The sequence below is a fragment of the Euleptes europaea genome, chromosome 2, assembly GCF_029931775.1.
Source record: "Euleptes europaea isolate rEulEur1 chromosome 2, rEulEur1.hap1, whole genome shotgun sequence".
NCBI lineage: Eukaryota > Metazoa > Chordata > Lepidosauria > Squamata > Sphaerodactylidae > Euleptes > Euleptes europaea.
Genome location: NC_079313.1, coordinates 113,740,274 through 113,765,827, shown reverse-complemented (window position 1 = coordinate 113,765,827; position 25,554 = coordinate 113,740,274). Strand labels below are relative to the sequence as shown.

Below are 25,554 nucleotides of genomic sequence, written 5' to 3'. Positions count from 1 at the left end.
GATGGTTTTTAAAACCTCAGAAACCTTTCCCCCTAAAGGCACGCTGCCAAAGACGTCTCTGTGGTTATCAACCAGACGACAAGATAATTACACGATCAGGCTGACCTGGTGAGGGATGAGTTCTGCTCCAGTGTTCACGTCTACCAGCTGGAAGGACAAGGCGAAATTCTGATGGCTGTCAGCTGTGAAGGAGCCTTTGGCTTTGGCTGGGTAAGTTACTCTGAAAGAAAAAGAAAACACGGGGCTGCTGTTGACAAGATGGCCTGCAAGGGAAAATAATGCTGATCACGTGACAACAGATCAATTAAGAAATTTACAGTTCAATGTTATTCCAGCCTAAATCCACGGAAATCAATGGGTTTAGACTAGAGGCAATTCTGCACAGGACTGCACTGTTAAGGTTCCGAGAATGGGCTGAGAGGCCTGTTTTCTCTCCACCACAAGGGAGGCCAACAAATCATAGCAAGAAGCATGTGGACTTGCACATGGTCCCCCCACTGTTATATACCTGCAGCCCTGGTCTGCTGGAAGCAGGGGATCTAGAAGCCCAACATAGTCCCAAATGACTGAGAATAACTAGCTGGTGTTGGGAAGGAAGTTGTGTGAATCTAGTCTAAGTGGAAAATGCTGTTTTGATCTGACCAAAACAGACATTAGATAATTTAAAAAACAAACAAACAAACCTTGCAAGACCTTAATTGACTGATCAGTTGACTAGCCAGCAGGATAATCTTAAACACAGAACAGGTAAAGAGGGAATGAAAGAAAGCGAGCAAGGGCATGAAGTGGAGGGGAGAGGAAAAGCGAGGTAACTGGGGGTACACTGAAGAAGGGGGTAGGATGGGGAATAGCTAGCAGAATCTAGATGCTGGGCAGGATCTGGCTGGGATGCTGGAAGGTAGGAACGAGAGGAAAGGAGAAGGAGAAGCGCCCAATTAATCAAGAAGGAACTTCCGTTGCAAGGGAATTTCTCTCCATCTCCTCTCTCTATGCACAAGTTGCCTGAGTGGAGAAGGCTGTACTGCTTTCCCCCCCACTCCTCCACATGAGCGGCAGGCTCTAATCTGGAGAACTGGGTTTGATTCCCCACTCCTCCACATGAAGCCTGCTGGGTGACCTTGGGTCACAGCTCTCAGAACTTTCTCAGCCCCACCTACCTCACAAGGTGCCTGTTATGGGGAGAGGAAGAAAGTGCGATTGTAAGCCGCTTTGGGACTCCTTAAAGGTAGAGAAAATGCGGTGGGTAAAAACTAACTTTTCTTCTGTCTTTAGGTATCCTGCATGAAGAGGACTGCCGCCCTCCCTCCCGGCATTCAGCAGGGAGACCTGACCCTTTCACTCTGCACACTTGAAAAAGGAGGGAAGGAAGAAAGGTGGGGGAATGAGATGAAAGCCACAACTCTTCAGCAGCCTAGCCGCTCCTTGCTAGAAGACACAGCTAAGCTGACCTGTCAAAAACGCTGCAGGGTCGATTTCTCTAACACTATAAATATCTACCAAGTGTTTTAAGTATGTGTATCTGTCATATATTGTCAACACAAAAAAGTGCTACAAAGCCAGCAGAAGAACTGACTTGTGTCCATTCTTTTTTTTCAGTGCGAAAGCAAGCGACTGCCATTCACAGGGCTGTCATTTTGCATTGAATTGTTGGTATTCTACCTGGTAGTTTTTGGTGCAATACTCTGATCTTTGTCCACTGTAAAAAGATCCACGTTTGCAATGCCGACTTCTGTTGAGACCTTGACTTTCAACTGCAGTAAAACACAAGAAGTTATCAACAGATGAAGAGTTCCACATCTGGTCTAGTGCTGAGTGCCACATTCCACCTCGATGACAGAATGACCCACAAAGGTGCTTTTTGCTTGCTGTTTTTAGCAGCAGCTCCTGACACATTCCATTATGCTATCACAAAACCTAAAGAAACAATCATTTTCTTATATGTATCCTCTAAACAAAGACAGGATTATGCAAAAATCTAACTAGAACAAAAATAACCTAAATGCCAAGATCTAAACGTTGTTCAAATGATATTGTCATGCAAAGATACTATAAACAGTATTGTCAAACTAATCCATCATGCAAATTTTATTTGTATTGTTGCTGTTTAGTAGCTTGATTAAATCTGTCTTTATTTTAAGAGTTTACACCCTTTTCTCTTTTATACATTGGTGTCTGGATTCAGATATTCTTTCCCTTTTATGTGAAATTCATCTGCACTAACAAAAAACACGAAATCCAGAATTTGAGGTTTCAAGATGCAGTCACTATCACACAGCCTCCCTCCACACCAGTAGTCCATCAGGTATACTACAATCCTCTACTAATAAATCAGTCTTCTGACAACAAGTTGGAGTAACTTCCTTCTCTCAAATGATTGCAAAAGCTGTATATCAACAGGCCAAGAGTCAAGCCACGAATTTGCTTGGAAAATGAAGCAAAACACTGAATACAGAGACAGATGCTCAAAATGTTAAAATCCCACAACTGGAGGTCCCAGCTGAGGAGAACAAAATACATAGTTTGATTCCAGCCCTGAAACAACAGATATGGAACCCATGTCAGCTCCAAAAATCCTTCTCTTGCTGAACCAGCCAACTTCTTTTTCCAGAGGGTGTACATGTGCATCACCATTCTCACATGCCCAAGTGTGTGTGCTGTTGCGCGAGCGCAATGTCAGGAAACACAGCCTTTCTACACAGCTCTAACCTCCAGTTTAGATCATTACTGTCAAAAACTTGGAAACATTAAGTGCAATTAATGCTAATGGCAGCCTCTAAAAAGCATCTCTCCTGATAGCTTTCCCCAGTAACAACCTGGCTTATTAAGAGGCCCTGTTCACACCAGGCCATCAGCATTAATGCATGCCCCCCACCACCCCAGCTCTCGCTCCCAGGGGGTTTGCACATCATCACCAATCCCTTTCTGATGTTCTAGGGGAAATTATTACTCCAATTACCACACTGGCTTTGATACTCATGGCAAAGGTCAGCCCTTGTAAACAAGTGCCGCCTCCCAGCTTCTCACCACTGACGGAGAAGTAAGACTTAAATGTTAATTTTTCTATTAAACAGTCAATCAGGGGCAAAACATGAACACCTAGAGTAAACAGTGTTTAAAATAAAAACACCACCAACAGCAATTGCGTCCAGCTGCCATTTCTGTGAGTTTTGGAATGAGTTTGAAAAAGGAAAAAAACAAAATCCAAAGGATAAACAGAGCAGGCATTTTTGCTTGGTACAACAAGATACAACTACTAAAAAAAACACCTTTTGCATAAAATAAATTGCCTTGTTTTTGCTCCATGTCCATTAAAATCTGAACAGGAAGGAAGAATTCCAAATTAAACATATTTTTCATAGGGATAACCCTTGTATCCTGCACACTGCCAAGAGTTTCATTCTATACTTCCTTAATGAGGCATTTACTTGTAACGGTAATATACCAACACAATCCTGAATAGTACATCTGCTACTACCAAATGCTTGCACAATGGCACGCCAGGCGCTTTACAGAATGCAAAGGCAGCAAGCAGATGTAAGCTGTTAGGGTAGGAACCAAAAAGACTAAGAGGGGTGCAGAATTTCACGACCTGGGCTAGTAGTGAGGGCAGACGTAAGGTAATAGCAAGATGAAGAGACCTGCTGGGAACAGTGCAGAACACAGAGGACATAAGACTTTTCAGAAGAGGTCTGGACAAGCTCTGCCTAGGTTTAGTAGACTGTTTTCCTGTTTGGCTGCCACAAAGTCAGCTCTGTAGCAAAGGCAGGAACTACAATACTAAAACTTTTCTTCAAGCTCCTCATTAACTCTGTATCATCAGAAATATCACAGCAAACTACTAATTGTTCCCTGTAAATCAGTTCCTGGACTGGATAACTCTTTTTGCAGGCAGGTGGATGCCCACATTTGAGGACAAGCCTATGTTGCCACCGTACATCCTGACACAGATGGCAGAAGCACGTTCCTTTGCAAAAAAGCAAGGACTCAGTGCAAGGAGACCTGTTTTCAGCTGAAGGGATTCAAACAAACAACTACTTCACAAACTGAAAGTGAAATCAAAGAGTACACCCACCTCAACTTTGTTGGCAATAAATCTACTATCCCCGTCAACGCTGACTGCAAAATCGTAGTAGCCGCTGGCAGGTTTGACACTCATGAAGTTCAGCTCAAAGACATCTCTGTTAATGACAAATAGGAGTAAAATCACAGGAAAACTGGTGGGTCTGTGTCTGACAATGATTAAAGGACATTAGGAGCTAGGACACATGCAATATAGTACGGCAGCAAAAAGAGAAGTGGCCAGATGCCATTCTAGAGAGGAAAGGTACATGGATTCAAATGCCATTGCCAAGGAGTACTCTAACAACAAACCCGAGTCACTAACTGGTACAATATGAGCACAATTATGTTGTGTGTATTCCCTGGCCCCCACATTCCTGCTAAGGAATCCCAAATTCTAGATTCAGGGTAAGGACAATAATCACATATGCCCGTGTGACATCATTTACCATTTCCAAGATTCACAATTTTAAACTGGCAATCTGGGGAGAGGGGAATGGTAAAGGCACAACTGCACACAATAAATATAGAGAATGGTTATTTATTAAAAATATTTCTGTCCTAACTTATCTCCTCGGACACAAGACACATTAGAGGTGTTGAGATCTGGCTACTGAGAACAGCCCCTAATAAAATAATAAGATTTTTAAAATAGAGATTATTATAGAGGTTCCTCCTCTGTGCATTGCAAGACAGAAATACCAAAACAAGACAAAAACGTATTCTTACCTGGACAGGGCAAAGGCAGTTTGTTGAAGGACTGTGGCTTTAGTAGCAGTAGATTTTGCATGATCCAAGTTCACGCTCGCCTGAGTCAGTGGCTGCGACATAACATTGGTAACCTGGAGCTACAGAACAAGAAGGAAAAGCAAGATTATTTTCCTCTCCAGCATATGAAGGCAATCAGGCTGGGAGAAAACTCCTGCAAGACACAGAAGCCTGTAATTGGCCACTGTGTGAACAGACTGCTGGACTTGATGGAACTTGGTCTGATCCAGCACGGCTTTTCTTATGTTCTAAGGCTAATGGCAAAAATCCCACATATGCAGTCTTCTGTTCATTGCCATTGTTTTCAGTGTCTCTGCCAAAGACAAACCTCTTGTTTTTACAGTGCTTTTTCACCATGGTTATTTAAATTTTCAGCCTACCCTATTAGGCAGGCTCAGGGTGACTTGCATTTTAACACTCATAATCTCTCCCCTGTCCCTCCATAAAAACTCTGAGCACCCACACATATGTTGGACTGTGCAGCAAAATTCTAGCTTCCTCCTCCCCAGCTCTGGCCTGGTAAATAGCCTCAGTCCCCAAGAATGTTGGGAGCCCCTGGTTTATGATCTGTGGTGGACTCTAATCTGGAAAACCGGGTTTGATTCCCCATTCCTCCACATGAGCGGTGGACACTAATCTGGTGAACTGGGTTGGTTTCCCCACTCCTACACATGAAGCCAGCTGGGTGACCTTGGGCTAGTTACAGCTCTGTTAGAGCTCTCTCAGCCCCACCTACCTCACAGGGTGTCTGTTGTGGGGAAGGGAAGGTGATTGTAAGCCAGTCTGTTTCTTCCTTAAATGGTAGAGAAAGTCGGCATATAAAAACCAACTCTTCTTCTCCTTTTAGTATTACCCTCCCTATGCAGAAGTTTGATTAGGAGGCAAATAAATTAAACAGATCCATCTTGGTTAAAGTCAGACTAGGTCAGACTAGGACCAGGGAGACCCAGGTTCAAATCTCCACTCTGTCACGGAAGCTGGCTGGGTGACTAAGGGCCATTCACTCTCTCTCAGCCTATCCTACTTTACAGGGCTGTTGTGAGGATAAAATGGAGGACAGGAGAATGGTGTAAGCTACTTTGGGTCCCCCTTGGGGAGAAAAGTGGGGTATAAAGAGCAAAAAAAAAAAAAAGCCTAGCAACTCACCCTAAGAATGGGCTCATGGTGAGACACAGCTGCAGGCCCTTCAGGGACTACAATGACTGGCAAATGGTACCGATTCTGGGAAAGGGAGGCCGCTGCACAAGCCACGCTGAAGGCTTCTGAAAGAATCTCAAAGTTCTTCTTGCTGAAAATTGCGTTCACCAGCTGGATGATCTGATCCTGAAAAGGGTGGAAAAATAAAGCAAATCAATCCAAAGGAAACCCCCAGATTCTGCTCAAACGGCTGCATCACATGCGAGAATGGCAAGGGTGGGTATCTCCTGCAGGAAAGGCGAAAGACACAAGGGGAGATACTAGCCAAGGGGGAGGAAAGTTAGCAAGGAAGAAAAAAGCTTGTTGGATTGCTCCATTTCCCCAACATTCCTGAGATCCATCTAGTAGCTTCAGACCCTTTGGGGCACAATCTTGTTGTGAGGAAGGATTCACCGACACCTCCTTTACTCATATAGCACCAAAGCTCTCCTCTCCAGGGCTGCTGAAATACCACTGCAAAGTCCCCCAGGGGAGGCTTAAGAGCACCAGAGGATTGTTCATTCCATCTGCGGAAGCCTCGGATCTGAAGCTGGAATCTGAGTTGGGTTGCTTTGCCTACTGCCTGGTAGAGGGAAGTCTCCGTGCTGTTTTTGTAACACCCTGTAAAGAGCTGCTAGCATGTATCCCACTGTTCTGTTCAGCACCATTCAAACACTTCCTTCAGCCTAAGGAGCTTTCCCATCCTGGAGGAAGAGCCACTTAAGCTGGAGGAGGTCTTCAAACTTTGCTGAGGGTAAGTGGTAGGATCCATGCTACCATGACCAGTGCAGAGGGCTTTGTTGACTTGAGCAATGACAGGTCCTAGATTAAGTATTCTGACTGAATTCACTGTGTATGACTGATCAGTTCCCACCAAGGAATCACAGCTGCATTTGAAACATGTTGGGAAATTCAGAAGTCAGCTTCTTAATAAATTGTTCTCACATACACGCCTTGTGCTTCCTCATCATTTTTCAGGCCAGCCTCCACGCTCCAGCTCTTTTATTAGGAACAAACAGTAAAGCCCCCCCCACCCCCACAAAAGGTTCTTTGCTACATGTTCAGGCACTGCCAAAAGCTGGCGGTGGAGTGTCTAGCTCCTCCCACTCCCAATAGCATCTCAAACCTTGGGGGGGGGGTCGTGGCTCAGTGGTAGAGCACCTGCTCGGCATGCAGAAGGTCCCAGGTTTAATCCCCGGTATCTCCAGTTAAAGAGATTAGGAAGGTAGGTGATGCGAAAGACCTCTGCCTGAGACCCTGGAGAGCCGCTGCCAGTCGGAGTAGACAATACTGACTTTGATGGACCAAGGGTCTGGTTCAGTATAAGGCAGCTTCATGTGTTCAACCTTCCTCAGTGCTACATTGGCTTTCATTGGAAGGAAGGAGGTGAAGCAAGGATGCAGAGAGGAAAACTCAGAACCTTGTGACATCAATACATATGGAAGGGCTAATCATCTGTATGCCAGTTTTGGAGGCTGCTGGATAAGAACGTAAGAAAAGCCATGCTGGATCAGACCAAGGCTCTTCCAGTCTGTTCACACAGCGGCCAACCAGGTGCCTCCAGGAAGCCAACAAACAAGACAACTGGATGTTCAGAGTAACATCTAGTTTGGCCACAGCATTTGTGTTACTTTTAGCCATTATGTGGCTGAAAAGGCACTGTCTCACTCAGTTAAAAATAGGTAGTGGGGAAATCATAGTTCCTGACAACTTAATTTATAATCAACTCTGAATAATTATCTTTAATTGGCCTAATTCAGGTGTTGTTGTTTTTTGTTTTAAATACATCATTTTGATGTCTGGGAGCCTGTAATGCATCACATTAAGTTCACTGGAATGACCGAGTCAAACACAGTGATGTGAAAAATGTTTCATCATCATTTGTTTCGGAGCAATACTGCTAAAAAGGGTCAGAGTGAACTCCACTTCCATGTCCCGCTGCCCTTCCAGTCCATCATCATTTGTACTAACAATGAGATACGCTGGGCATTACTTATATTAGCAATCCAGAGGAATACAGTTTAGGTGATTAGGAGATGAACCTATGTGCGCACACACGCCCACATATACATAAAATGGCTCAGCAGATGACCTGCATACATTCCTACCTGGACAAGCTCTATAAATAACTACAATTGATCGTCAATCTGCCAAGGCACCACAGTTTAGCCCGGGCTTGGTCTCTGAGACTTGTTATAGCCCTTCCTTTTAATTTTGTGAAGATTTCTATTCCCATTCTAGATCTCACTAAGATGCCCAAGCCTATGTGGCATTTGAACAGCCTAAACAGTTTGTATTGTGTCACTAAAATAACTGATATGGTTCACAAAAACTAGACATGCTGGTTGCTTTAGATTAGAAATTCAGAATTTTCTAGACTTCCTTCCATATTCTGTCCCCCAAATCACTGATGTGGTCATCTAAAATTAAATTCAAATATGATTTTTAAAAGCACAGAGCACATATACAGGTAAGCAGGATTTCCCATCACTTCTGGATAATTCCAGACTGTTCAGGGCCAGTTTTTAATCTGCTTTCCTTTTTGTTCTTTTGGGTGTTTCAGGGATGAAAAGGAATGGTTACTGTCATTCTATACATGTGAGGCAGGGTAGGCTGAAAGAGGGCTGCGTTGCACACCAGACCAGGCTTGTGTGGCTTCCCTGTTGATGATGTAGCTGCTGCTAAAGCGCAGCTGCAAGGGGTTATTCACATGGCAGGTTTCCCCACAATTTCCCTGCCCCAGTCCCCTAGTAGAAGTCATTCCCCTCCCTTGGGAAACCAGGACTTTCACAAGCTTTTTGTTGTTGTTAAAAAATCAACACTAGTATATTGTTACAATAATATAATGTTATACTAATGTATGAGCCAGGTTCTCTGAATTCCCAGTTTTCATTTTTTTTAAAAAAAGTCTCTAGCCCTTTCCACTACAAATATACGCCTTTCCACTTATATCTTGGCAGTGGAAAGGGTTACAGACTTGCATTCTTAAAATAAAAAAGCAAGCTAGGAATTCAGAGAACCTGGTACACATACTGATATAATGTTACATCAATATAACAATATTCTAGTGATTATTTTTAATAACAATAATAATAAGTCCCCAGAAGCAGAGGAAGGAATTAACTGCTGTGGGGCAGAGCTAGGGAAAATGGTTGCCTGTGGGAAAAATTTTTCCACCACACAGCAGGCATCCAAGCTTTACTACAATCTTTCCCAAAACTGTGGAGCAAACCAGGTTTGAGAAAGATCGGAGAAAATCCAGGGAAACCCCAGGATTTCAATGCACCAATGCACCACAATGCCATGGGGAAACATGGGGAAAAATTCTTCCCAAAAGTATTGAACTTGGGGTAGATAACCAGTGTGGAAATGGCCAGAGTCACGGATCAAAGGTCATTCAGTAAGCTTCATGTCTAAATGGGGATATGAAAATGGGTGTCACCAGGGAACCCTCTAACCACAAAACACAAACTTTTTATGTGGACAGAAGTCACTAGGTACATGTGGACTGTGGGGGTCAATATTGTTTCCCTAGACCTTTTGGTCACGTCATGAGACGACAAGAGTCACTGGAAAAGACAGTCATGCTAGGAAAAGTTGAGTTCAGATCACCTGGAGAAAATGGCCACTTTGGCCATTGGATTCTATGGCTCTGAAGTCCCTCCCCTCCCCAAACCCCACTCTCCCCAGGCTCCACCCCAAAAACCTCCCACCAGTGGTGAAGACGGACCTTGGTAACCCTACCCTAGAAGCTAAAATGACTAAACTGAGGTTGTCGTTGTGGTCACATTATGAGAAGACAAGAGTCACTGGAAAAGACAGTCATGCTAGGAAAAGCAGAGGGCAGCAGGAAAAGAGGAAGCCCCAACAAGAGATGGACTGACTCAATAAAGGAAGCCACAGCCTTCAATTTGCAACATCTGAGCAAGGCTGTCAAAGACAGGATATTTTGGAGGACTTTCATTCATAGGGTCGCCATGAGTCGGAAGCGACTTGACGGCACTCAACACACACACAGACCTCCCCTCCTTCATTGGAAGCTCTGCCTCTGCACCCCAAGATCCTCTGGCTTGGCGCAGTCAGTTCTCAGGGAATCCATCTTTTGATATCAAACTAGAGATTCACTATCACAGTATGTTTCAACTCAGGCATCTGCCAAGAGGAAGTAGCCTGGCAGCCATGAGAACTCTGGAGCACATTAATCACGGTTCTCTTGTATGAACAGTTTGACTTGCTGTCTTTTATTGTTACTATTTTAATTTGTTTGCTATTCTGTATCCTTGTTAGAAAATAAAGCTACTTTCTGTTTAAGCATCTGTTCTCCTTTCTTTTTTACCTTCTGTAGGAGACTTATTCAAACTGAAGCCTGGAGTTTTGCATACTCAAAAGATCCCCCAGTATCTATGTTTAGTTCTACACATGAAGGGAACGCTCTTATGCACGTGCCCCAACAAGGGGACCGATTTGGAGAACAATATGTGTGTAGATGTACATCCGACTCTTTTCTCAGTTACAACTCTTTATATTTACTTCCTACTACAAGCTAACATGGCTACTCTTTTTGGAAAAGGGTTACAATGACATTTTACTATTATAAGGCTAAGAACAGCCTGTTCCAACATCTAACTAGAACAGATGTTACATAATGGTAATTCTGACAGATTTATGGAATCTATTTGGCCCTTACGATCTAAATTTTTCTCTAAATCTACAATTATAGCTATGAATATAATTTTTCCTTCCAAAACTGTTATAGCACTGTCAATCAGAAAATAGGAGAAATACCCAATGCATACCTCTTTCATTGCTGGCTCTGTCCCTACATGGTCAGACAGTCTGTAAGTAGCAGCCACAAACAGAGCAGTGGTCTCAAGTCCTTCTTCAAACTGTAGATACACCCCTCCCAGATCATCCAATCGAGCAACAAGATCCTAGCAGCAATCGGAGATGTAAACCAGGTTATAACAAAGACACTAGCAGTAGTGGAAACAACAGTCACCATGTCCATCTAACTGGGACAGACATATGCTTCTTTCTCTCTTTATCCCCCCTACCTCCTCCAAAGAGTCACCTAACTCATACTAGGGCTGTTTGAGCTGAAGGACAAGTTATAAAAGAAGTGACTGCATAAGTACCTCTATCTCCTCCACGATGCCACTCAGGTCTGCCTGCTGGGATAAGTATGATGCAGTCTGCAAAGCCTGAATTGTTCTGAAACGAGAAAAATTAGATTGTGAGAAAAGGATGAGCAAACAGTACGTGATCTTAAGGGTTAGGAACAGAACACTAATCTCAAGCTTGTCAAACGAGCCAGTTTAGAGCTAGAATATAAAATAGAAGGCTCCAAAATTTCTTGTCTGTAGACTCAGGGAATTAAAAAAGCCTCAGAAAAGCTCCTGTAAGAAATAGAGGCTGCAGGACTGAAGTTATAAACTGGAGTGGATCTTAATCCTTCCACTCCACTGAGCAATGTTTGAAGCCTTCCTCCAACTTAAGCAACTCTTCCATTGATGAAAGGCTCCAATGGAATAAGGAAGGAATCCTTATGCTTGCATGCTCCCCCCCACCTCTCATCTATGACCAGATAATTAGATATTTCTGCATTTGTGCTGAAATCACAGTTGGTTATTATGTCTCAAGCAGCAAACCCAAGTTTTATTTATTTATTTATCTCATTTATATCCTGCCTTTCTCACTAAGACTCAAGGCAGATTACACAGTACAGAAAAAGAAAATTTTTCAATCATACATAGGACATCCAATGAAAAATGCTCTAGGAATACCCCGTGATCAGTAGATTCCCCGATAAGCCAGTTGAGTTCCTGACTAAGAAGCTCCTGATGGGTGAAACGCCATATTATTTGCTCCCAGCTGCCAAATTTTGCACTATTGCAATTAAAATATGCAAAATTAGGATGGAAAAAATGGTTAGACCTTCTTATATTTTTAGAAATATTAAGATGAAAAGTTTAATCACGTGATATGTACTAATATATCATATTTTAATAATATTTAATAATATATTTTTATTAAACTTAGTAATTTGTATTAGTTTAACAGTTTTATCAAGTTGACAAGTTGTTGTATCAACGTTTGGCTGGTCAAACAGACCGTATCAAGACATTCATTCATTCACTAGGAATAGCAAACTGCTCTGGCTGATGTAATGCGAGCACTGCAGAATGCGGGATTGCAAAGGCACAAGGCAATGCAGCACCCACTCCCATATTAAGACACTCTTCTGAACCGTTCTATCCAACTACAAGAATGCCCTCCTGAATATTTCTGTTTTGCAGAATGATAGTGCTGTGGGAACCTTCCTGACCTCCTCAAGCAGGCTGTTCAACAAGATGGAAGTCACCACATTTGCTGAACTTACCAATTTGCAGTGAGGAACCATCAGAGGGGTCTGTTTAAATGACCATAGCTGCTGTGGCAGAGCACAATCGGAAAGGCAATCCCTGTGGGTCTCAGGCCATGAAGGGATTTGTACCATGAATTGAGCCCAGTAACTGATCAGAAGCCAATGGTGCGACTGCAGGATGGGTGTGACATGCATATTCTGCTTGGCACCCAATAGTAATCAGGCTGCCACACTCTGTACCAAGTGGTGTTCCCATGCTGACTTCAAGGGAAGACCCATGTAGAGTACATTCCAGTAGTCTAGCCTTGAACTAACTATAGCATGGATCCAAGTTGCCAGTTTGGCTGAGTTAAGGTAGGGGGCAACCTGCTGTGCTAAATGAAACTCACAAAATATTTTTTTGGCAGTGGCACTAGCTTGCTTCACCAGTAATCATGTGGAAAGATGCTTATGCATGACTATAATTCATATACCCTAGTTCTGGAAATATATCTGGCATTAACCCATGGTATTTTAAGAGACCATGCTCAAATTATTACCAAAATAGTTGTTTTATCCCCAAGTTGTGGGGGGAGGGGGGAATTATATATGCAGAGAAAAAATTACTATCAAATAGCAGAGAAACACTTACGGATAAATGATAAAGAAACTAAATATACAGGCAGTTAAGTTAATCATGGTATTTCCCGTAACACTTACGCCAAGACATTTTCTTCCTTGCTAAGGCGAGAGGTGAGGGCACTGAGAGCTTCTTGGGAAGCAAGGGGGAGCCCAAAACCATTCAAAGCTCCAACAGCGTGGTAGATCTGGGTAACTGAGGAATCCTCACTGACAGAGGCAAGCAGCAGCTCCCTGGTCTCATTCGAAATGGCAATCTAAGAAAGAAAAAGGGATGGGATGTAAGGCTTAATTTTTTTCTCCTAGTTATACAGTTTCCATCAACTACCACCAGAAATGCTCAGCATTTCACTTAAGCAGTACTATCCGATGGGGGCAAAAGACCCTTGGCAAATTTATCAAATCCAGTAATAAGTAACTTCAATTTGAGAAGCATGCAGAAGGAGCCAGGAGGTGTGAGCTTCCCTCCATGGAGTGTAGGCTGGTCCCACACTTTAATGGCAACTTGCAAGGAGAGGTAGCGGGAGTTACCAAATGTATGCAGCAAAAGAACAGGTTTCAGCGCTTATATGAGCCCCCAAATCTAGGGAGGCAATGGCTCTGATAAGAACCGATCAACATCTTAAGGGAAAAGAAATATTCATATGGAGCCTATAAAGGCTCCTGACTCTAACGCTAGCAGGAAATCCAGCAAATACAAGAAGTTGTAGGCACACTTGGCCACTCTTAGTGCCTGCAGGATAGTGATTTTCATACTAACCCAGTGTCACAGTGGCTACAGAAAGCATTCTTCCTATAAGGGTTCCATATAATTTCCTCTACCAAGGGCTGAGCTCACCTCACATCCAGACAGTGCTTGGCTGGCCTGTGCAGCATAGAAAAGGGAATCCACACTGTTGGGGTCCACCTTGGATCTGATGAAGTTACATGCGGCCTAAGGCAAACAAAGAAACAATCAATTAAAGCAAATCAGCCACCCCTATCACCACCTGGCTGATACTCCATGAAGCTGCATAATCCAGTATGACAAGCTAAACTGCTCAGATGCAATTTGGTTTAGCTTCGCACCTGAAGTTCTCGCAGCTGGCCAAGAGGATACAATTCTGGTTGGCTGGCTCCTTTAAAACAGATCTACAACGCCAAACTGACTGGCTTGTCTGAGGTGGTCTGAAGCCATTTTATACAGAGTCAGAGTCTTGGCCCACCACCTTCTCTGACTGGCAACAGCATCAGGGAGAGGCCTTTTCCATCAACTCCCTGAGACCTTTCAACTGGAGATTCAATGGGTTAAACTGAGACCTTCTGTGTGCCAAGCATGTCTTCTACCGCTGAGCCTCAGCTCTTTACTGGTGACCCTGCTTCTATCATGTGCTTTTCCCCCCTACTTGTGGGGACTTCTTTTTCTGTGTGGTAACATTCAACCTTTGTGTTATAAGATGGGTTGGGCACATTAACATATTTTAATAAAAATGACAAGTTTGTTGCCATCAAGAACTGTAAGTGATAGTTTATAAAAGGGTGCCAGGACTTACACCTATTTAAAAAACGAATTCTGTAGGGGAAAGAGGTAGATCTCAGCGATGACAAAAATGAATTCTGTAACGATCTTTATTGTTACTTCACATGCTCCATAATTTTTTTAAAAACAAATTTAAGTTTCAAATATTAGCTTGATGCACATTCACAATTTCACCTTCACATCAGGAATGTTCTTTGTACAGCCTTAATGCTATGTGTTGTACTGAGAAGCTGTCTCACTGAGTTGAGCAGGGCATATTCCAAGTGTGCATAGGATGGCAACCTCACTTGAAAATTAAGGTGACCATGCACATTTCTGAAGAAGCAAAATTCCAATGGCCATACCCTGCCATCCCATTCAGCAAAGTGTCTGCTCCTTCTCCAGTTTTTTCTGCTATTTGCCAGCAGCAGATATACTAAGTGCAATTGGAACAAAATCTCAAATTAATGTATGTGATCTGCATAACTAAAATAATTTGTATAACATGCAGGTTAGCCTGTCTTAGAACAAAACAAAAAGTAGACAGCAGGTTACATTTTGGCTCCATCTATTGGAACAGTTCTCTTACAACACTTAAAAAGAACAAAAATGAGCAGCTAAATCCTTTTAACAGCGTAGAGCAAAAGAATAATCTGTTTGAAATAGAAAAACCCATCTAATGAATTAACTTAAAATCTGCTTTAAGGAAATGGAATGTAAAAACAAAAGAACTGAAATCTGTATCACTGTAATGAATGGAACTGTCAATGCAGAATCTGACTGCATCGGCTTCTGCTTGCTTGAGTCCAGGCAGCAGCGTGCCTTCAGAAAAAAATATATGTATATGCAACACAGCACAGGGCTGTGTCTAGCTCCTCCTCCTTCTTGCCCTGGAAAGATCCATAGGCAAGTACCTAGGGGCACCAAACAATGTTTTAGCAGGGGAATCCTAAGAGCAATCATCGTAGCACTGGGCTACATTTCCCAGTCTTGGCTTTAAATGTCCAGGACATGGTCCAAAGACAGCACTGCAATTCAAAAAATTGCACACACACAGCAGAGAAAAGGTTTTGGACAGGTGCTCACCTCGGGGCAAATAGCATGCAGCTAAAGCAAGTACCAAACAACAGGCTGAAGAACTGGATAGTACTAGCCTGAGCTCCATCTTTCTAAGTCCATTGATTTAAATGGTAGAAGGGTATAATTCTATTTACGATGCATTGTCAGTGATGTTGCAACTTGTTCTTTGAAATCTCTTAACACTTCACTGTGATGTGTCCTCACCTGTTCATCAGTGATTTTCACTCCTAATTTGCTGAGTCCTACAACGGAGTAATAACTTCCTTCCAAATCAACAAATGGACGCTCCAGGGAAGCTTGTAGCCTCTGAACATCATGTTTTGTTAGAGAATGGCTAGGAGTCAGAGCCTGTATGCTGGCTACCAATACTAAGGCCAAGATGAAAAGTGAAAGAAAACCTGGAAATTAAAGGGACAAGGGAAAAGATCTTAATAAATGCTCTATGAATGTCTCCATAGAGTGTATATTTTGCAAATTCATATAAAACTACCTCAGTTATACACTTCAAATGCAAATACCTACTATGGGATAAATAAAACATACCATTAGGCATGAAAAGTTACCAATTTAATATGAGTAACCTCATATTAAAACGTAACCTCAGCAGGCTACCAGAATTCCTTTTAATCAAGACATACCTTAAGATCTCAAAACCAAGTTAACACAAACCAAATCAATTATGTTAATTTAATGTCAGTTTCTCTTTTTTTAAAATCTCCATGTTTTTCTAGTAACCTAAGAAGCAAATTCAAAAGTCACATTGATTGCTTCTCTCTTGCCCAGTGAACAAGATCATACTTTTGACTCATACATTAATTTAGAATCATCACCCTCTGTGCCACTCTGATTTCATAATCCTTATGAATTAGAATTCACATTAACATATAAATATGCAGTTAACATACAATACAAGGTCCCATACAGAGGCACACACCATGTGTGACTGAAGCGTGCTAAGCGGCAACCAGCATGCCTTAAACTACCGTAAATTTCTGTGTGTCCAATGAAACTAAGAAAACTATTTCCAAGTACATGTGTTTAGGATCAACATGTTAATCTTAAATTAAATCAGAAATTAATGTGTGGTAATTAAGCTTGTGTAGTATTTATTTTTAAAGCTTTGTGTCCTACCTGTTCCTATCAAATGTCAAAGGCAGCTTGTAATAAATCAGTAAAACATCTAAAACTCCAATCAACAAAAACAATAACCATCTATGGGGCAGGTAGCAGAAAAAATAAAATAAAATAATATAAAAACATGAAAGCAGCAGCAGATAACACTTCATACCCTCAAAAAGTTAACCTTCAATTGCTTTCTGAAACACAGAGCAGTTTTTACACAATCAGAAAGAACCCAAGAACAATTGAAACCTTGCCATATATTTAAATTTGGAAACCGTCTTAAGCAGTTTCAACAAGCGACACTGGCTATTACCGCACTAGGTATTCCCAGCGATGTATCAAGAGTTTGGAAATGTTATAAAAAACATCGCTTTAAAAGGGTTTTTGGATGCCACGGCTAAAAAATGGTTGGAAGGGGAAAAACAAAGTGCGAACAGTATTTTTTATAACAGTTTCAAACTCTTAATACATCGCTGGGAATACCTAGTGCGATAACAGCCACTATTCCTGTTATGTTGACATGTCACAGAAAGCTTCAGCAGCTGAAGTTCTACCTGTCAAATAAGGCATGGAAGCATTGCCAGAAATGAAGTGGCAACCCCATATTCCAAAAATGCTGGGAATGATGAAACGACCACTTGAGAGGGATAAGATTAGCAGCTAAGTGACTGGATCCACTCATGCTTAGATGTTGTGCTATCATAATCATTCACCTCACTGATTTTCCTGGGCTGACAGATAAACAATTATAACAGTATACAATCACATGTGGAACCTATACACAGGACGGGAATCAGGAAGCCCCCAGTATGCCCCTGCCATAAACCCTAGCCCCATGCAAACCTTCATGCAGTCAACTTACATAAGGGGAAGGGATTGCCTGCAGAGAGCCCTATAGGCACCAGCTAACCCAGTGGTTCCCAAACGTTTCAGGCCGCCGCCTCCTTGGTTCCACAAACTCAACCCCAATGCCCCCCACCCTACCCAGCAACACAGTTGAAGGGGCCCACCTCTAGTGCCCCCTTGCCTCTTAGTGCCCCCCCGGTAATCCCCCCCAGGGGGTGGTACTGCCCACTATGGGAACCACTGAGCTAACCTAATGACTCAGTGCTCCCCCCATCTGCAACATGGAGAGAGCACTGCAGGCCTACCATACAAGGCTGTTGTCAGGACTGCTTACTGTATTTCTTACATCATTTACAGTCCCACTTACTGTATTTCGTGCATCATTTACAGTCCCACTTACTGTATTTCTTGCATCATTTACATTAGATCCTTTTGAAATCATTGAATTCCTGACAGCATATGTGAAGGGTTCAGAGGGGGGGGGGCATCACCTGGCCTAGCCTATGGCGTTCTGACTTTTGTCAAGATTCAGAAAAAGCGACTGCATCTTTTTATTTATTTATACCTGATTTTTCTCCCTAGCAGGTTAGACCACCATTCTCCCCTCCTCTATGCGAGGGTGTGTGTGTGTGTAAAGTGCCGTCAAGTCGCAGCCGACTTATGGCGACCCCTTTTTGGGGTTTTCATGGCAAGAGACTAACAGAGGTGGTTTGCCAGTGCCTTCCTCTGCACAGCAACCCTGGTCTTCCTTGGTGGTCTCCCATCCAAATACTAACCAGGGCCGACCCTGCTTAGCTTCCGAGATCTGACGAGATCAGGCTAGCCTGGGCTATCCAGGTCAGGGCCCTCTATGCGAGGCAGGTTAGAATAACGGTGTCTACGGCAGAATGGGGCTTTGACACTCTTAACACGGCCTCATGTGCCTTCACACGTGACACCGTAGGACACAATGCACGCGGGACGCTTTGAATCCTCGGAAACGCCACATAAAAACTTCGCGTTTATGATGAACAGTGGTGCAGAAGAACAGCTGGCCCGTGGCGGACCCAGCGAGGCTCCTGCCTAGGCCCCTCTAAGGAGGACCTCGCTCTCCAGCCCTGGAACAAGAACCCCCCCCCTTTTATCCCTCCGTCCCCATAGGTAGGCCAAGAAACAGCTCGCGCTCGGCAGGCGGCTCCAGCTGCTGCCGCCGCCTCAACACTTCAACCGCCTCAACGGCTTACCCGGAGCCGCCATTGTCGCCCTCGCCTCCTCACCAAGGGGAGAAGGGTCCACTTCCGCCCGGAGCTCCGGGACGTACCATTCGACAAGAGCCGAGGCCGTCCCAAGGTAAAAGCTCGACCCGCGGCGGCGGCGAATCGACGGGCTCTCCCCGTGCTCGAGGGAACGGCGCGTCAGGCAGAAGGAGGCGACGCTGAGGCCCACGGGAGCGCCGGGGCCCGATTGGGCCGCCCCCTCGCCGACGAGCACAAGTGGTACGTTCCAGTTCGGATGCCGCGGGTGAAGGGAGAGTCTCGCGCACGGATGTGGCCTCCTCTGATTGGCTGGGGGCCGAATCATTCATGGGGAAGGGGGCACATTCAAAGAGAAAGGCGGGTACGGTGGTGTGGAGGAGAAAGGGGGCAAAAGCGCCCTAGGTAGTAAAGAGTGGAGTTTGCAGAGTAGCTCCCCCTGCTTAGAAGGAGAGGGGCCGTGGCTCAGTGGCAGAGCATCTGCCTGGCATGCAGAAGGTTCCAGGTTCAATCCCTGGCCTTTCCAGTTAAAGGGACTAGGTAAGTAGGTGATGTGAAAGACCCCCGCCTGAGACCCTGGAGAGCCGCTTAGGGGAGGGGCCGTGGCTCAGTGGTAGAGCCTCTGCTCGGCATGCAGAAGGCCCCAGGTTCAATCCCCAGCATCTCCAGCTGAAGGGACTAGGCAAGTAGGTGATGTGAAAGACCCCTGCCTGAGACCCTGGAGAGCCGCTTAGGGGAGGGGCTGTGGCTCAGTGGTAGAGCATCTGCTTGGCATTCAGAAGGTCCCAGGTTCAATCCCCGGCATCTCCAGTTAAAGGGACTAAGCAGGTAGGTGATGTGAAAGACCACTATCTGAAACCCTGGAGAGCCGCTGCCGGTCTGAGTAGACAATACTGACTTTGATGGACCCAGGGTCTGATTCAGTAGAAGGCAGCTCCATGTGTTCATGTGAGAGATACATGGTTTGGGAGTCTTATGGTCTTTGATACAGAGTATGTTGTCATTAGACTTCCAGGCGAACATCTGGGGAAACGCAGGTTTGAATCCCCACTCTGCCATGGAAGCTCACCTAGTGATGGAGGGACCGTGGCTCAGTGGTAGAGCGTCTGCTTGGCGTGCAGAAGGTCCTAGGTTCCATCCCCAGCATCTCCAGCTAAAGAGACAAGGCAGGACTGGATAAAAAAGATGCTGGAACTGACCGAGATGGCGAAGCTTACAGCTTTGATAAATCAGAATGATAACGTACAATTTTGGGGGGAATGGGAGGCTTGGAGAATGTACTGTGAAAATTATTTTTTTTTTTTTAACGGGACCATTTAAAGGATACTCTTTGATCTAATCCCTTATTCATACTTTGTATTAATTTTTATATTAGGTATTGATTTAATAATGTTAGATACGACAAGAACAGGTTAATTAAAATAATATTGGGATTAGTTCTGTTAGCAAAAGTTTATACAATTTAATTTTAGATGGCAGAGGGGGAAGTCATTTGATAAACTAGAAATATTATTTGTTTTTCTTTTTATTGTTGTCATTATATTATTTTTGTTGATATATTAAATGAAGAAAAATAAAAAATTGTTATTTAAAAAAAGAGAGACTAGGCAGGTAGGTGATGTGAAATACCTCTGCCTGAGACCCTGGAGAGCCACTGCCGGTCTGAGTAGACAATACTGACTTTGGTGGTCTGTTTCAGTATAAGGCAGCTTCATGTGTTCATGTGAGAGGCGGCTGGCGAGTGATTCTCAGGCAGAGACCTAATACCTCGATGCCCCGAGCCAGCTGTGTATCTTTTTGCAATCTACTTTTTTCCATGCAGAAGAACAAAGTGGTGTGAATGGACTTCAGAGTGTTGTTTTGCATTAAAAAAAAACATTGCATGCGCAGAGGAAGCTAGTATAGAAGGGTGGACATCTAAATATTAAGGATAGCTAACCATTAACACCCTGACCTGGATGGCCCAGGTTAGCCTGATCTCGTCAGATCTCAGAAGCTAAGCAGGGTCAGCCCTGGTTAGTATTTGGATGGGAGACCACCAAGGAAGACCAGGGTTGCTGTGCAGAGGAAGGCACTGGCAAACCACCTCTGTTAGTCTCTCGCCATGAAAACCCCAAAAAAGAGGTCGCCATAAGTCGGCTGCGACTTGAAGGCACTTTACACACACACAACCATTAACACACATGCACAGAAACGTATAATCACGCCAAGCAACAGACTTTGTGTGTGTGGTCAAGTCACAGCTGACTTACGGCTATCCGGTAGGGTTTTCAAGGCAAGAGACGTTCGGAGGTGGTTTGCCGTTGCTCGCCTCCGTGTGGGTTGAGAGAGTTCTGAGAGAACTGTGACTAGCCCGAGGTCACCCAGCTGGCTTCATGTTGAGGAGTGGGGAATCGAACCCGGTTCTCCAGATCAGAGTCCACCACTTGCAACCACTGCACCACACTGTCTTACATACACAAAAATGTATAATTGCGCCCTGTATCAGACTTCATAATTCTACACTTTTCTAAGGCTTTTTACAACTGTTCCTCCTACCTGATTCCGCAGTGAGCAAAACAGTACGGGGAAGGGCAACTTCGATTGGGGAGAAAGGATTCAAGGATTGGGGAGAAAGGACCTTCTGCTGTTCCATTGCTCCTGGGATCAAACATGCAACTTCTTGCATCTGTTTGTCATTACGTTAAAAAAATCAAGACACTATTACACATGTTTGCCATGTAATGTTTTGTTTGGTTTTGAATCCCACCTTTTGGAGATAGCAACCAGATATTCTTTGCATCATTGGTTTTTTCAAATTGTACTCTGGAAACCCTTTGGTTATTTGGAAGCTTGCTGGAGGTTTCTCAATAAGATTAATGACATAGACAAGATTCCCTGGAAGTCCAGTATCTGATTTATTTATTTATAGTCTGCCTTTTTTTGCTGAGACTCCTAGTGGAGTACAGAATATAAAACTGCAGTCAGGCAGCATATGGCAATGAACACTGCGATAGGTCTAGCTAAGTGTTAAGTGTGGTGGGTACATGGTGCAGTGTCAGTGTATATGCCCTGCACGCAGGAAAATTGAACCTGGGACCCTCTACATGCAAAGTGCAGGTTCTGCCTCTGAACCACAGCCCCTAGGGATGCCAGCCTCCAGGTGGGACCTGGGGATCCCCTGGAACTACTGCTCATCTCCAGACTACAGAGATCAGTTCCCCCGAGAAAATGGATGCCTTGGAGGTTGGACTCTATGACATTGTACCCCACTGAGGTCCCTGTCCACCCCAGGCTCCACCCCCAGATCTCCAGCAGTTTCCCAACTTGGATCTGGCAACCCTACCCCTACCCCCACCGGTGGCAAGGGGGAACCTGGAATTCCTACATTGTCTTCTTGCTTTCCCTCTCATGCTGTCTCTGATTCTCCCTCTCCTCTGGAGTAGAGTAACTTGAGCAGCGCTTGGATGCTTAAAATGCCTGGGCTTCTGGTATTGGGTATTATTATTGATTATGTTGACTGCCTGAGATTGCAAATTCCACGGCTCAGTGTTATCCCCCTCAACAAGGTTTCTATTAATCGGTTCTCGGTATTCTTTCCAAGCTGGTAGAGGGGTCCTGAAGATTTCACACTTCTGCTGCATGATTTACTGCCCAGACTTGGGCACCAGTGTAAATTTTAAACCAGCAAAATCAGAGTGGAAAAAAAAAACAGTGAAAGGAAGGTGGCTTCCTCATGTTCAGGCTGTTTTGGTATGAATTTGGAGCTCAAACTGGAAAGTGGGCCACAATCACACTAACAACTGTCTTCTGACCACTCACTGTAACATTGTGTTGACCTGCAGGACAGATCATTGCTAGCTGGGCAAGATGCATTCTGCATATGGGTTTATAGGGTATCAGTTTTCCTCCTGCTTTTCATTTGTTCAAATTCCTAAAGGAAGGTGCTAAAAAAAAAAAAGCCTTTGTCCTGGTATTGTTTGATGAAATCTTTCACTTATTTGGAACTGGGAGTTCAATCTGAAATTCTGAATCAAACCACAGATTACTAATTCCTTTAATTCTGATGTAACTTCATTTCACTGCAAGCCATAGGGGCTGTAAAAGATGGAACATCATGTGAGATCATCAGTCTGAACTCTGCAATTCCTTGGGGGTCTGTGCATTTGTTAGTCAGATACTTTTAGTCATACATTCATTGTTTGCAAGTTGTCTCTGGTTTCGTTTTTGAATGAGTTCTCCCCCCACCCCAAAGCAGAGCAATAATATTGTTTGTGGCCAGTGCATGATAAATTTACATGCGCTTGGGATAGAAAAAGGCCACACATGTTGTCTGCCTCAGGGATTCCCTTAATGTTAGTGAATTGGAAATCTTTTCACAACACCTGCTCTTAATGTCCTGGCTTTATTCAGTGAGAGTAATACCAAAATCCTCTGGTTCATTCAGGAGGTAACATTCCAAAACAGCGGTATAATTTGCCTTCCCAAGAAACTTCCACTGAAGATTGTGGGAAGCTTTTTCTAAATCTTGCAAGAAGGCTATATGCAGAAATGCAATTAATGCTTTCCAGTGTATATTCCCACCCCTTTGGTAGTTTTGTTTTACATCCATTGTTAACCACAAAATAAATGATGGCGTTAAAAATGCAGCATTACTTTTTTGACTATAATCTTAATTCCACATGTTTTCTCTAATATGTAATCTCTTGAAATTGATTAAAGTCTGGTGAGTGTTATATTATGTTAGAATCTTGCTGTTTCCAATGCTTATTCAAAAGTAATCCCCTTTACATTCCATAGATTTTAATCCTTATTAAGTCATCCAAAAACTGAGCTTTCTGAATCACCATCTTGAAGGTGGAATGACGGGTTAAAAGGAAACAGGATTTCTGAGGAATTCCTTTCCTACCATCCAGCTCTCTCCAGTAAACACCCTCTCTAATCAGGCCCAGCAGGAGTTGACAATGTCTCCATCATCATGAGGATCATCCCCTGCAAATGCCATTTTAATTCATGTTATGTCAACAAATGTGTCTTTGAGAATGCATATTTTCCAGGATGCTTCTGATTTAGTCCCTAGACTGTAGAATATTTCATGGTGGTCTTCCATCATGACTTCCGCTGGCACCAATGGAGTTTTGTGAAGCTCAAAAGGCCGAAAACGCATGGCCGTTTTGTAAGGCGATTCTCCCGCAAATGTTGCGAATCTCTGCAGTCAACATGCATGATCGTTTCCTGCCCGCATGATCAACCTACCTCCTTTCGGAACTTTTCCAGGTTTTCCCATTCCTGCGTTGACCCAATTTAAAAGTAAGGTTCGTGGCAGTTCCAAGAGTTTGCCGGTGCATTTCAGTGCCCGAGTTGACTCCCCGCCGGGAGACTGGCCGGCCCCACTGGCAGCAGCAGCAGCGGCACCTTTCCGCCCCAGACCCTGCTAATTCTCTTTCCCCCTCTCCCATGCTTCCGCCTGCTGCCGGCTTCCACCCGCCCCCACCTGGGGGACAGCGGAGCGGCGGTGGCTCCTTCCACCAGTTGTTGCTGCCTCTACCTGCGGCTGGCTTCCCCTCGCCTCCACCCGGGGGACAGTGGGGTGGAGGAGCACAGAGTGGCTCCGGCTCCTATCGGCACTCCTTCACACCATGCGTTATGTTTTTAGAATGCGGGATCAAAAAACGTGAGACTTAACAGGGACAAAATAAGGAGAACCGAGCCATGCGCTAACGGCCAAAGGCATTTTACAGTGTTTGGGGATTTTTAGTTTGTCCCAATAAAGGCACTTGTTAAGTGGTCCTCACGTTCCTGAAGGTGAAAAGTTAAGGGGTAGCATCACAGTTCAGTTTTCTTTGGGTGAGAGAGATCACTGGAGAATTAAAGCTTAGTGGAGCACTTTGGGAACATACTCCCAAGGCAGACAGGGCAACCACTGATTTTGTTAGTCTTTAATCTTTAAGCAACCCTGTAAAAAAATGTATCAACATTGCATTTGGTGTATATTTCTACCCTAAGCCAAATTCCTTAAGTATCTTGGGGAAGGATATTTCCCACAAAAACATTCTTGCTTGGGGTGGCAGAAGTCATTGTTTCACAGTACTAGAACATCTAGAACTTGAAAACACACTGTGAAATAAGGCAGATTTTTTAATGTATGTAGTACTACTGTGTGTTTGTGTGCGTGTGTGTTAAGTACTGTCAAGTCGCTTTCGACTCATGGCAACCCTATGAATCAATGTCCTCCAAAACGTCCTATCTTTAACAGCCTTGCTCAGGTCTTGCAAATTGAGGGCTGTGGCTTCCTTTCTAGAGTCAACCCATCTCTTGTTGGGTCTTCCTCTTTTCCTGCTGCCCTCTGCTTTTCCTAGCATGACTGTCTTTTCCAGTGACTCTTGTCTTCTCATAATGTGACCACAACGACAACCTCAGTTTAGTCATTTTAGCTTCTAGGGTAGGGTTACCAAGGTCCCTCTTCACCACTGGTGGGAGGTTTTTGGGGTGGAGCCTGGGGAGAGTGGGGTTTGGGGAGGGGAGGGACTTCAGAGCCATAGAATCCAATGGCCAAAGTGGCCATTTTCTCCAGGTGATCTGAACTCTATCTAGATCAGTTGTAATTGCAGGAGATCTCCAGCTAGTACCTAGAGGTGACGCAACCCGACGCCACTTACCTTCCGGAAACTGAAAGCGACTTGGACTTCCTAGTTACGGTTTTCATCTACCTTGGACTTTATTTGAAAGCTCCCTGTGGGGACTGATTGAGTATCTTTACTGTACATTATTTTGGTTTGATGTGGTTGTAAGAAAACTTTGGTTATAAATAT

General features: G+C 44.0%; 1 protein-coding gene across 2 annotated transcripts in view; it reads right to left on the bottom strand.

Annotated features, from left to right (window-relative positions):
* Positions 1 to 18,840, bottom strand: part of RPN2 (ribophorin II) — a 31,737-nt gene extending 12,897 nt beyond the window's left edge. For both annotated transcript variants that reach the window (XM_056844537.1, XM_056844536.1), the window contains exons 1-11: positions 18,755 to 18,840; positions 15,768 to 15,961; positions 13,824 to 13,919; positions 13,067 to 13,242; positions 11,139 to 11,214; positions 10,800 to 10,934; positions 5,974 to 6,150; positions 4,789 to 4,907; positions 4,073 to 4,178; positions 1,660 to 1,751; positions 106 to 220 (exon numbers count right to left, since the gene is read on the bottom strand). In XM_056844537.1, coding sequence (XP_056700515.1) covers positions 106 to 220; positions 1,660 to 1,751; positions 4,073 to 4,178; positions 4,789 to 4,907; positions 5,974 to 6,150; positions 10,800 to 10,934; positions 11,139 to 11,214; positions 13,067 to 13,242; positions 13,824 to 13,919; positions 15,768 to 15,961; positions 18,755 to 18,767 — 1,299 coding nt within the window. In that variant the 5' untranslated portion in view covers positions 18,768 to 18,840. The remainder of the gene's footprint in view (positions 1 to 105; positions 221 to 1,659; positions 1,752 to 4,072; positions 4,179 to 4,788; positions 4,908 to 5,973; positions 6,151 to 10,799; positions 10,935 to 11,138; positions 11,215 to 13,066; positions 13,243 to 13,823; positions 13,920 to 15,767; positions 15,962 to 18,754) is intronic.
* Positions 18,841 to 25,554: the final 6,714 nt, after the last annotated feature.